Here is a 13,272-nt window from a genome sequence, read left to right on the forward strand (position 1 = left end):
GCCTTCTTAAAGTGGTTGTTTTGCAACTTAAGTTGACACCATCAACATACTCTTGAACAATGTTTTCCACCAAAATTCAGTATTTTGGATAGCATTTCATAACATGTGTTATGTCTTGCAGAACCTGCTCAGTATTTGTTTTCATTATAGCTTCCTAAGAATGTGTCAAACTACCATGTTAATACAAAAAACCCCCACAAACCTAAAGGAAGTGAATGTCTAATGTAATTCTTTCAATGGATTTACATGACTTTGCCATTTAGCATTTGTCTTTAAGAGGGATTTGGGCCATGTCAAAGCTCAAACTATTTGTCTGCCACAGAAAGCAGAAAGCTCTGTTGTGGACATATATCAGTTGGGGTTTTTTTGAGGTTGTATTGGACTCATGTAGTGCAGCATAACCAAGAAAGGAGTAACTGCTTGTAAGAGTCTGTGTAAGAATTTACCATTCTGTTAGTTAACCTCAGGTTAATCATTAAACCAGCTATCTCAGCAGAAACTGAAGGGTGGGCATTGTCTTTGTGACTTCCTTGCTTCAAGATTTATTATTCCATGTTTTCATGTAGGCTGCCTAGCTTTCTTGGTTATGACTTGATTATCACTGATTTGGGTTGGGAATTGACAGTTAATAGGACTGACATTCTTTGAATCTCTCTATTTTTAGTATTCACATATCCAGTTACAAAGTGAGAAGTATAGAGGGTTTTCAGCAGTGGCGTGTCTCTCCTTACCCGAGTCCCATTGGAGACTAAGTGCTCCGCAGCTTATTAAGCATGAACTGTCATGGCTTCTTGGGACAAAGGAAAAAAGCTGATGGTTCTCTACTCCCTGCCAAAGAGCTCTATTGATTTGAGAAGTTGAATGCAGAGGTCTCCTATTGTTCCCAAGTTTGGGAACATTTCCTAAGATTCTAGTAAAAGAGATTCATACTGAATCTCTGAGCGTTTGTCCAGTGACAAATAATTTCTGTATTTTCAACCTGGATGTTACAATTTTTAAAATTATTGTTGTCCTACAGCTAATTTCAAATATTTCACATGTCCAGATTTCAGGATTGTGAGGAAAACCACTTTTCATAAATGGTTATTATCAGCACTGTGGATGATCAGGCTTTGTTTTAAGCACTCATTTCAGAAATACTGTTTTGTTGTATTTCAAACTTCATTATTTGAAATGTTTTTCAGCAAACACACCCGAGAATCATTTTAGGTGAGGCAACTGCAAACATAGACCTTGCTGATAGAATTAGCAGCAGCCTGAACTTTTGCTCTAGCCTCAAACAAAATTTGGACTCAAAAATCACTTAGCAGTTTGAAAAAACTTGGCGACTTTTCTTTTTAAACCAATCTACTCGCTTTTCAGCTTCCTGGTTTCATTTGTGGAAGGGAATGGAAAGATCAAAATATTACAAGGAAGCTTGGTATTTCCAGCCCTGCCAAAACCACAAAACGTTGGAAATTCAGCTTGAAAAAAAACCCCATAGCTGTGATTGAGCCTAGTCCTGCTTTCCTTCTGTGCTTCAAGATTCCCATTAGCTGTACTAGGCACTTGAGGATACAGGGAACGCAAAACTGGAATCCAGGTGTTGGGCAAACTCCAGAGACATCTGTACCTCTTATTTTAAAGACTCTTGCTCATTTTCTATAGGACTACCTGACTTGCTTACTTGTTAGCAAAGCAGATAAGAGCCCCTGTTGTTCAAGCTCTGTTGGAAAGATGCTTTGCAGCATATGTATATCTGGACTTGTCTTTGCACTAATTTAAAAAGTAAGAAGTAACATGAGAAATTATAACTGTAATAGGTAAGACAGCCACAGTGTGGTATTTCTAAACATCCATTTCTTTGACAAATCACTTTGGAAGGAGACTGACATTTCCAGAGGCATTCCCATAACTTTTGCACTTTCAGTGTTTTCTCCAATTACTTTGGCATTTTCTGGTATTTATATAAGATGATTTTATAGTATTGAGACCCAAAAGAAAAACATAGCCTTTTGTTGGCATACAGTTAGTGTTATTCTTTAAGGTTTGCCAATAGGGATTTTCTACCATCTAATTAAATTGAAGCTACAAGGTTTTTTTATAAGTGTGTTTATATCCCTTGATTATATGAACTTTTTTTTTTTTTTTCCCCTACCTTTTCTGTTGCATGTGGGTGTTGTAAAACTCCTCCAGTACTGGAACGGAAAGTTCATTCAATTGCCTGCAGTCAAGTGAATAAATGTGAAATGTACTTCTAAAACAGAGGGTTTAAAACTGCAGTAAATTCATGCCGTTGCGAAACCTACTATCAGAATTTCCTTGAAAAGATGTATGTTTACTTAAACTGTCAAAATACACTAAATGTAGTTTCAAATGACTTTGAGTACTGGGGGACACACATAGTACTGTGAAAGCATAAATCTATTAAAACTTTAATTATTTTTCATAATTATCTCCAGCCCTTCTGCCCAAGATTGTGTTAGAGTGAGCTACTGGAGATGTTTGTTGAGATGTAAAAGCCAAATCCTACCTGCTTATCTTTAATGATCCCGTGTCACTTTGAGGAACTAACTCCTGACTAACTTCAAATTTGGAATAAAGTGTGCCTTAACAAATAAAGGGAGAGAAAGTAAGTAAAATTTGGAAGTCAGAACTTGAGATGAGGAAAGAAAAAAGAGGAAAATGGAGATGAACAATGCTGAATCAGGTTAAATGCAGGCAGTAAGGCCATCCTGGTTTATATACATATGGAAAAGCAATGCAGAAATTAAAAAAATTGGGGTGGAGTAAAAGCTAATTTAAATATTATAATAATTAATTGAGAGAACCTATTTTCTTTCTTTCCTTCTCTTTCTCTTTCTGCTTCTTTCTTTCTCTTTCTCCTTATGCTTTCTTTTCTTTCTCTCTCTGTATATAAAATACATTTTTTTATTCAGTACATAAGGCATATTCATAGCTTGACAGTAGAACCAAAGAAATCTTGAACTGTCATCTTACTCATCTGTCTATATGAGTGAACAAGTTAACTAGAATTTGTTTTGTGTAGTGCAAATTCAAAACACAGTAGGCTACTTCCAAAACCAGGTATATACTTTATTCCTGATCTGGTAAAGTATTCAGGATTGGGCTCATCCCCTGACCATTATCAGTCCCATTGACATCAATTTATGTGACAATTAGTTCCATGATTAGTATGGAAATGACACAGGGGTTTTTTAAGGCATTTGCAGGTTTTTATTCAGAATTTTCTTCTGTTGTCCTCCTCACTGTTGTTTGCTTATCTCTATATTCTTTCCTCTTCCTTGCTCTGCAATTAGTCACCACCCAAGCTAAATGCCCAATCCCACTGATTTCCAAAAATGGACACAACACTTGCATCCTCATACTGTTCATTCAGCTGATGTGTTACATCCTATTGTACTCTTCTGTGGCTGTCATATCGATTAGATTATAGCTCCTTGAGGTCACACCACCTACTAGTTTACACTCCATATTGCCTACTAAAATGGAAGTGTTCCCAACTGTTGGCAGTGCAGTATCGTAATAAATAGTTTGCGAACACTCTTAATAGCCTTTACCTTTTTAGGGTTGAGCATGTGCATCCAATAAGGTAATAAGAAAGACCAAAGGGTACTCAGTGCATCACAGGATTGATCCTTACTTCATTGCTTATGCTGCCATAAGACTAAATGACAGGGGGAACCATGATCCGCCAGTAGTTTTAGGTTCCAGGTGTCCAGATGTTGTAAAGGAAAGCCTAGTAGCAACGTGTAGCCTAAATACCTGTGTAAATTTGACCTTTGAGCATTCCTTGCTTTGCACGCTTCGTAGCTATTTGTTAGTCAGTGCAAAATGTCATATTTGAAAGAGTAATGGTTGGCCCAAGTGTGAGGAGCTCCATCAGTTGAAGGAGAAGAGTTGGGTGTGCTCTTACACTGTCATGTGCTGAAGATAGAAGTATGGGAATAATTCAAAACCAGTGCTGATTGTTAAGGCAGAAAGCACCAGAAAGCTCTTCTATTAACTAAAGCATGTTGTTCCTTTTTTTGAATATATGTAGATACCAAAATATCCAGCGAACTATTGCAACAGAGCGGACTGAAGATGATGCTGTAGTAAACAGGGTGGAGAGAGTTCCCACTGGAGGAGGAAGCGACTCTGAGGCAGAGCCTTCCCAGCCAAGCTCAGGTATGGGGAAAGCTATTGAGTGGCATGTTCAGTGCCATTCAGTTCTGGGGAAATCTGCGTGTCCACGGGAGACTGGAACTTTATTATACTGGGTTGCAAAAATTAGTTAAAGAAAAGAGGTTTAGACTTGAAGCTACAGGTTTTAGACCTGAAGCTACAGGTACAAAGGTAGATACAAAGGGCCTCAGTTCTTTTTTAACAACTACTAAGACAGACAAAGCATTTTTACTTTAGTAAAGGGCTATTTGAAATTAAGAAGGAAAAGGCATCTGTTTTTTATTCACCTTAGTAGTTGAAGAACAGTGCTGTCTTATTTTTGCTGCAGTGTGATTTTTATCTTGGGGCATTGCAGTTTTTTCTCTCAGGGCATGGCTTCTGTGCTGCCACATCACCCGTGTGGTCACACCTGCAGTGGCCCTGGCATCGAGTATGAAATACTTGTGTTTTTAAAGCTGCAATTTTGTGATAGCTATGAGCTGATCTAAGTGTGGGCTGCCTCCGGAGGAGGCACAGCTGTCTTTTTGCTCATCACTAACTCATGTGACAGGACCCCATACCAGAGCAGAGAACTGATCTGCCTGAAAAATAACCTTGTTGTTGTACTTATTGTTGTTTACAGCCAGATTGATTCTTTCATCTGGTTCTTTAGATGACCAGACAAGAATGAGTGTCACTACAAAGGAGGAGAGGAGAATGTGTACCCAGGACAGGATGGGATGGCAGGGAACTCTTCTATTCTTTTTGGTGGTGGTCATACTCTGTTTATTTAAAACATTTGAGAAACTACAGCCTAAGTGTTCGTTTCAGCTAAGAAACACCAGCAATCAGACTAGTGCCCACTATGCAACTTCTGGACATGCAAAAATAACTGTCTGCTTTGTTTGAGAACTTGCACCACCAAAATGAACGGCCAGTTATCTTCCTCTCAATCATTCTTACCTCCACCTAAGTTTGTGTTCTGTGTTGTCTGCTGGAAGTAAATCTGAATTCTTGCCATTCTTTTGCTGTCCCTCTGTAAACAGCATTGGCAAAAGGAAAGAAGCAACACAATGTCTGCTTGAATTTTCTTAATGTTGCATTTTGAATGGGAAGAATTGCACAGCGAAAGAGTGAACTTAGGTTTTTTATTACAAGTTAAGAAAAATACTCAGTTTTGCCTGTTTGTTTTCCTGATCCATTAGGTGTTTTTAGCTTGAAAATCAATTCTGGCCAAGAATGTTTAATGTTTGATATTCAAAGCTTCCTTGCAATCCTTTATATTGTAATTTATAGGAGCCTTTTACCTACACTGGATCTTATAGCTAGAACCCAGTCCTCTCAATTAGCAGCTGAAATGGAAATGAGTTACACGTTGTATTACTAGTATTTAAATTAGAGCTAATGTAGTCATTACTTGTAATATGTATAATCATTTACTGTCATAGCCTACATAATAAAATAGTAATTTAATAGGAATTGCTACCAGTAAGTATTTAGGTCAGTTATGTAACATTCACTTTTTTGTTTTAACCCCAAAGAGGTAATGAGTATGATATATGTCATCTTACGTGATTAGGAAATGGTTTCTGCTATAGATAATTGCTTTGCTTTTAGGATAAAAAGTCAATATTGTGTAAAATGCCAAGAAGTAAAAGGTCAAGGTTGATGTAAACCACACTAGAATAAGAAGAAGCTGCAGTATGATATATTTGCTATTTGTCTTTTAATTTAAATGAAAAATGTCAGAAGGAATACAATTTAGGCACATTAATCCAGATTCTAAGCCAATGTAAATCAATTTAACTCCAGTGATGGATCCAGTCTGGAGTTTTAAGTGGATGAAATAATATGATGTGTCTAGCAGGAAGGAAAAAAAAAAGTTATAATCAATAAGAAAAAAATGGACATCTATATTTATTCTGTTGATGACATCCAGTTTCTTTGGACTGTAAATAAAAGTTGGCTTGTATTTGAAAATGCCAGAACTTCACACTCAAGCCATAATTCCATGGTAGGAAGCATTTTTCTGGTGGCTGTAAAAGGTCAAGGAGTTCCCATCTCTGCAGTGTTTTCTGTACCATACAAGTCCCCAGAACCATTGACTTGCCAAAAATAATGCAATTACAAGTAAAGGACAATGCTTTGCAGCACCAATATGGATGTGAGTGTGAGGGGGCTTCCTTAACCCCGTCCTGCTACCAAATGCTTTCTGCTGGTGAACCCCTCAAGCTGGATGGGGAAATCAGATCTCTCTAAAATCAGCAGTGGGGGGAGCTAGTCAGGACCTGGGTGACAGTGTTGAACCAAATCCTCAGCTGGTAAGAACTGTTGCAGTCACATTAATATTTAGACACAGCAGTAGATATGACACAGAGTTTTATAACATACAGTACAGAAAAGCTTCCAGCTCCTGCCCTGCTGCTGTAAGCACTGCACCACTAATCATAAGGAGAACATCTACCAGTTTGCCAGCAGGCTTGTCTTGGAAACACAAAGAAGGTAGGTGCATTGGGCAGGATGGTGACTTTTTTATACCGTCACTTTTGCAGACGTTCATTAAAGGTTAAATAATAAGACTGTGCTTGCCACTACATTAATAAGATTTTGCTGCTTTTCTTTTTCTGTCCAGAGATTAGGAGAGAAGGTTCTCTTTCTCCTGTGAATTCTCAAAAAATCACCTTGTTGCTGCAGTCTCCAGCTGTGAAGTTCATCACCAATCCGGAGTTCTTCACTGTGCTGCATGCAAACTATGTGAGTAATTATGATTTGGTCTCTCACACTACTGATTTCTGAATCCAAATGCTGTGCCCCAGGCCTCTGGGAGGAATGCACAGTGAATTTGAATTGCGTGACTCGGGGCTCAGTTGTCCTTTCTGAGCACTAGACCAGGTTGGGGATAGTACTGGCAAGCTGTTCTAAGGAGACTCTTGCTGGGATTCTGCCTCACACAAGGAATTCCCTGATACAGAGAAGTTCATTAATGTCATCCTTCCAGAATAAGCAGCAACTCTTGGTTTTGGTTTGGTTGATTCTGTTCTCTGTGGCTGCAGGCAGTGAGGTTGTTGCCTTTTGAGCCATGTTCCCGAGAAATCTTACTGAGATGCCATCAAGTCTCAGGGAAATAGAGGGAAAAAATTATTAACTCTTGCAGTTTGCACTCCCAAGAACCAGGTGGGCATAATGCAGTGAAAGAAATACGGATTTGAGTCAGTGTAGCTATTTTGGAAAAAACAAGAATGAAAATGAATTTTTTTTTTTTCCATTAATGCAATAAATCTGCATGTTTCCTTGCAAACCTGGTGTGGAGTGGAAAAAAATGTAATGATAGGTCAACCAGGAGGAAGGAGATAGGAGATGCAGGAGATGCAGTCTCCATTTCCCATATCTTGAATGTAGTTCAGCTAGACATCTACACATGACTTCTGAATATTTGGAAAGTAATCCATTTCTGGGTAGAGATGACCTTTCTTTGTGAAAGGAAAAGAAAACACTTCAGGAGTTGCCTCAGCACAGGTCTTTAGCTAACCACAAACATCAAGTTTTGGCTGTGGTGCTTTGTGGGTTGAAGCCAGCTGTCCACCTCCAAGCATCTGCCAGAGATTACTGCCCATGAAACCCTGCAGAGGAAGGGATATGTTAACTCATCTGACATTACCTGAGCTAGGTTATGGAGTGCCCATAATTTCTTCCATTGACAGGGTGATATATGATGATTTATACCTGAGAGCAATATCATTTTCATTCGGCATAGTTGTTTGCAAAATGAGCAACTGCTTCCGTGGTGGTGTACGGAACAGCTCACAAGAGACTGAATCCCAATTTTATTTCTCTCTGAAATAAAAAAAGCCAAGAGAGGCCTTCAGTTTGAGCTTATAAAGTTGTCTCTAATATGAGAGCCAGAATAATCTATTGAAATGTCTGTCAAATGGTCATACAGATTCCACTTGTACAGAAATAATGGCCCACATAACTTCTGGCTTAACATGGTTGTAATATTTTAACCACAAGCCCCTATTAAAGTTTCAAGCTATTAATTATGCCAGTGAAGTTGGGATTGGAAAATCCGGCAGTTGGAATTAAAAGAGAAAGGCTCACATTTTTCATATACTTTATTTCCATTGAGGGATAAAACTACATTTTTTGTTTCCCTAGTACAACTAAGAGATACTCAGACAATCACTGATCACACTTCAGATCAAAATACAACTTCTACCATGGAGTAGGCTGGGATCTTAGCAATTTGTGACCATGAAGCTTTCCTGGGTTATAACCAGGTCATATCTTCAGGGCAGAGATCATATCTCTGTGATTTCATAACATTTACCAACCCTTGCCATAATTAGGGACCCTGTGCTGCAGGGAGTATTCTCTTCTCAGCACTGCCACCACAATAAATCCTTACATAATAAAGATAATACTTGTAAATGTTTTATTGTATTATAGTGGATAAAATGCATTAAAAGAACACAGAAATTGACAATTCAAAGCTGTTGGGTCAGATTCTCTGGACAGATTACAGGTGCTCACACTGGGACTCACTTCACTGGAGACGCGAGTCCTCCAGTGATCCTTTATTACTCTAGTGAGTGATTAAATCATTTCAGCTGACCAGCAGAACCACTGCACTCATTTTCTCTCTAGTGAAATGCTCAGAAGGGTTGCAGGTTTTTCTAAAGTTTCCTACCCTGTCTTCAGGAGCTTTTTCCCTGAAGTAAAAGATCCCAAGAGTAGCCTGTGGATGAGAAAAAGTGTTGTCACCACAACTGTGTTTTGCAGTGCTCTGTCATTAAATACAGTGGCAACAAATATAGTTCACTTTGGCCCCTATTCTGCAACCAGATCAGCACTATCTCACTCAGAACTGCAAGAGGACAACTACACCTCAGAGGGCAAGTTCCTCTAAGAGGTGTATTTAATGCCCACTGAGATACAACGAGCTGCCTGAGGGGTGGTGTTCATCTGACTCATGAAAGCATCTCCATCTGACACGCTTTGCAGTCATTGCAGAAACAAATATTTAGTTCCAGGAAATGGTCCATATCTTCCAAAAATAGACAATTGAAAGTGTCTGTTTCTGTCCTGTGGCTATAAAGTGACCATAAATAAGGTAGCAAGCTTAGATGTAGACATCCGCACTGCAGTCCTCTTAAGTTCATGAATCCTACCACATGCATCTTAATTTGAATTATAGCATAAATACTTGTTCACAGCTGTCCTTGCACCTCAGTGGCATCATCCAGTCACACAAGCAGTGTTCCTGTTGACCAGTGAAAGCAATGAAATAGGCACAGCTATATCCATCTTGAGTGTGTGGTGTTTTAGCTGACCACCTTTTTGGAGTGTGTTACAAAGGCAGTTTATGCACAAACTAACTGTGCATAATGTGTGGGATGTTTCCCTTTCCAGATTGTATTTCTTAATTCTAGGTGTTCATGTAAAGTACTCGTTAAAATCAAAACAATGAGATGGAAATTATTCTTGACTCTAACAGGATTTGCTTCAGTTCTTTGGGCATACGTCCCATGAAATAACCAAATACATTTTTTTGACATCAGAACTGGTTTTCTCACTTTTGTTTTCCATCTCATAGAGTGCCTATCGAGTCTTCACTAACAGTACCTGCTTGAAGCATATGATTCTGAAGATCCGTAGAGATGCTCGTAATTTTGAGCGCTATCAGCACAACAGAGACCTGGTAAATTTTATCAATATGTTTGCTGATACCCGACTGGAGCTTCCTCGTGGCTGGGAGATAAAAACTGACCAGCAAGGCAAGGTAAGGGCGCCAACAAAACTAATCACTTGTTGAACATAGCACGTCAGGCTACATGATCACTAAAGGTTCCTTCTTTCTTATTCAAAATTGGTGAAAGTTTGGTTTAAACAACACAAGCAGCAAGCCGAGTTATTTTAGAAGCAGAAAAAAGCTTCAGGAACAAATGTTTTGAAGCATAGTGGTAACCCTCTAGCTTTCACACCATATCACGCCATACCCAAGGCAGCATTGGACTAGCAAAAAAGTTTAAGTCAGAGTTTAGATCTGTCATGACTGCAAAATCTGGCCTAGTGTCTCTGCCTCCAGTGAAGCATTGCTGAGTGACTTGTGGTACCACCACAAGTGGCTAAAGTGGTGTTCCCCAGTAATTCTGTTCTGCTCTGTCTTGCTTACTTCATGGCCTTTACACATGATTTTGACCTACAAAGCTTTGGGTATTTTCCAAGAGCTATTCTAGCTTCAACTAAGAAAGTCTTGTTGTTTGCCGATAATCTTCCATGGACGGTACCTATCAGGGTATTTCTGACACACAATTGCTAGTGATTTTCACTTAACAATCCCACAATAACAGAAACACAGAATCATCTAGGTTGGAAAAGACCTTAAAGATCCTCCAGTCCAACCATTAACCTCACACTGACCGTTCCCAACTCCACCAGATCCCTCAGCGCTGGGTCAACCCGACTCTTAAACCCCTCCAGGGATGGGGACTCCACCACCTCCCTGGGAAACATCACAGTGTTGGCAGTCTTCTTACAAACGTTGTTCTTGTGTGTTTCAGTCTTTCTTCGTTGACCACAATAGCCGTGCTACCACTTTCATAGATCCCAGGATCCCGCTGCAGAATGGTCGTCTCCCCAATCACCTGACTCACAGGCAACATCTTCAGCGACTTCGTAGCTACAGCGCTGGAGAGGTAACTGGGCTAGTATCAATACAGTTACTTTTGACAGCAATCTTCTGTAGAATTAAAAGCATTTCTTATCTTTAAAATGCATTTAAACAGACTGTCTTGTGGATTTTTATCTTCCAAAGGAAATAAAGGATTTTTTTCTTTTTGAAGGGTTTACCTCAGAGCTTGCTGGTAATAAAAGGTTGATATTTTCAGAATAAAATAATAAACAAGTAAAACTAAATAACCAAAGTGAAATGATGACAAAATACATCTTAAAAGAAGAATCCATATTTGACATCCTAGTCTTGCTTTAGTAAAGTCAAGTCCTACATTATTTTTATAGCCTGATACTTCAGCGGCCTCATATGTTTCTTTACTCCCCACTGTGACACTGTGTTCTGAAAAGATATACTCTCTAGCAGTAGTGTAATAATGTATGTTGAGGTTTGCTTCCGTAGCTTTCAATCACATTAAACATCTTTCCTGTGTTTCCTGGGGATGATTTTTATCACTGAGGGCCATGGGCAGGATCAATAGAAGCATAAATCCTGGGTTTGTATTGTCGATTTAAGGAGGAAAATGTACCAGCAATCAGATTCGTCATATGGCAAATCCATACAGTTGAAGATTTGTAAAGACTGAAGCTGAATAGGAGCAGAGATGAATTATGGCCAAAGGATCTTCCTCTTCCAGAAAAACGCTTTTGAAATTAACAAAATTTATTGCAGCAGGACCAGTCTGAACACCCCTCACTGCCAAATGGGGTTGGGTTCAGGAGCTGACTTGGTGAGGACTGACTAATGAGGTCAGTAATTCAGGACCAAAGGAAGACCAGGCATATGAGTAGCTTGGGTAGTTTTTCCCCATCTTGGGTGAATATGGCAACATACTTTCTGAAGACAGAAGTGTATCAATGGATTTGTTTCAGTCATATCTTCCCACCAACTTAGCAACTTCCCTCTGCCAACAGCCTGCAGTTTAGTGTTGCTGTTGTGACTGAATTATTGATTTGAATGTGAAAGTCACCTGAATGATGATTTGTATTTGAGCCCATGCTTGCCTTGGGGCTTGCTTACAAATTCACCTTGTCAGGGACAGAAACACCGCTGAGCAACTCAGATGACCTAGCCCAAAAAATAGACTTGGTCCTGCAAGTGTTGGGCAAGGCTGGCAAAGAACAATTTGCAATAAACCCAAAATATCAAGTACAGGAAAGAGAGTGAAAAGCATTGAATACTTCTGAGTACTGATTCTCTGGGGAAACTGTTCATTGAAGCCACTGATCTGGCATGATCAGCCAATGAAACGGGGCCTTCTGTCTTGGGAGCCATCAGTCTGGCACCTTCATCTCACAGTCTCTGTGGCCCGGGTCCCACAGTGCTTCTGCACCCTTGTCGTAGTCAGTAGCTCCCCCTCTGGAAGTATCTGCTGCTCCACTGGAAGGACTCCCATTGATTTCCAAGGACTTTGGATTGGTGCCTAAAAGCCCACCATTTACAAGGAAAAGATTCAACCCTTTGCAACTCAGCCCATTTATTAAGAGCTGCACATTCCATGCCACTTCTTCCAAGTATATTTGGATGTGCTTTTGTCCTATAAATCATGTCTGTAGGGACACACTTGGGGCTTTGTCCTGGCCATGTGTCAGCTGTCTGCAGTCCAGCTGGTTTCTTTGCTGAGCAGGTGGTGTGGGCTCTGGAATCTGTCACCAGGACAGTATGAAGGACCAAGAAAGACAACCACCAGTTTTGAACAGTATGTACAGATGTCAGACGAGCCTGGAGGAGAGCAGAACAGCACAGCTTCAGTCATGATTGTTGGTGGGTGCCAGAGCAGGTATAGGAAAGAGCTGGGGTAATGAGAGGAAAAGCTCTACCCCCTGCCTTGGTGCACACACCTGACGTCCTGCCCAAGTGCCAAAACGAGTTGCCAGAGTGTAGACTTCCCAGGGACTTCATGACAATGAGTGATCAATGGAGGAAAGAGCAGACAAAAGCCATAGGCAGATGAGCCCAAAGTGGGGAAAAAAGAAATACCCCAGCTTCACACACTCAGTGATGGCTCTTATCCGAGTCACCATAAAGAAATGACTATGGTTCTAAGAAACTGTGATCTCAACAGCGGACAAAAAAGCCAATGTAATGTCTGGAATTCTTAGAAAATTAATAGAAAGTTGTGTTCAATCTAGGAGAGGACAGGCATTACAAGAACTAAGTTTTGGTAGTAAAAGCCAAGCCAATTCAATCAAAATAATGCAAGGGTAAAATTCAGTGAGAATAGGAACTAATAGGAACCACAGGAGCTAAAGATTATGTGGGCATTGGGTCTCCATTTCTTCATACTTTCAGGCCAAAACATAGGGCAAAAGCCAGTTTTGTCTTAGTCACCAAGTTTCCAAGCTCTCTGCCTGGGGCAGTGCAGTGAATAGACTGTGGTGTTGACATAAAAACAG

General features: G+C 39.8%; 1 protein-coding gene across 5 annotated transcripts in view; it reads left to right on the forward strand.

The window, feature by feature from the left end:
* HECW1 (HECT, C2 and WW domain containing E3 ubiquitin protein ligase 1) overlaps nucleotides 1-13,272 on the forward strand; it is a 270,071-nt gene that overhangs the window by 202,661 nt on the left and 54,138 nt on the right. For all 5 annotated transcript variants that reach the window (XM_074890150.1, XM_074890071.1, XM_074890307.1 and 2 more), the window contains 4 exons: nucleotides 4,043-4,170; nucleotides 6,779-6,900; nucleotides 9,740-9,925; nucleotides 10,707-10,841. In XM_074890150.1, the coding sequence (XP_074746251.1) occupies nucleotides 4,043-4,170; nucleotides 6,779-6,900; nucleotides 9,740-9,925; nucleotides 10,707-10,841 (571 nt within the window). The remainder of the gene's footprint in view (nucleotides 1-4,042; nucleotides 4,171-6,778; nucleotides 6,901-9,739; nucleotides 9,926-10,706; nucleotides 10,842-13,272) is intronic.

The sequence above is a fragment of the Strix uralensis genome, chromosome 1 (genome assembly GCF_047716275.1).
Source record: "Strix uralensis isolate ZFMK-TIS-50842 chromosome 1, bStrUra1, whole genome shotgun sequence".
Classification (NCBI taxonomy): domain Eukaryota; kingdom Metazoa; phylum Chordata; class Aves; order Strigiformes; family Strigidae; genus Strix; species Strix uralensis.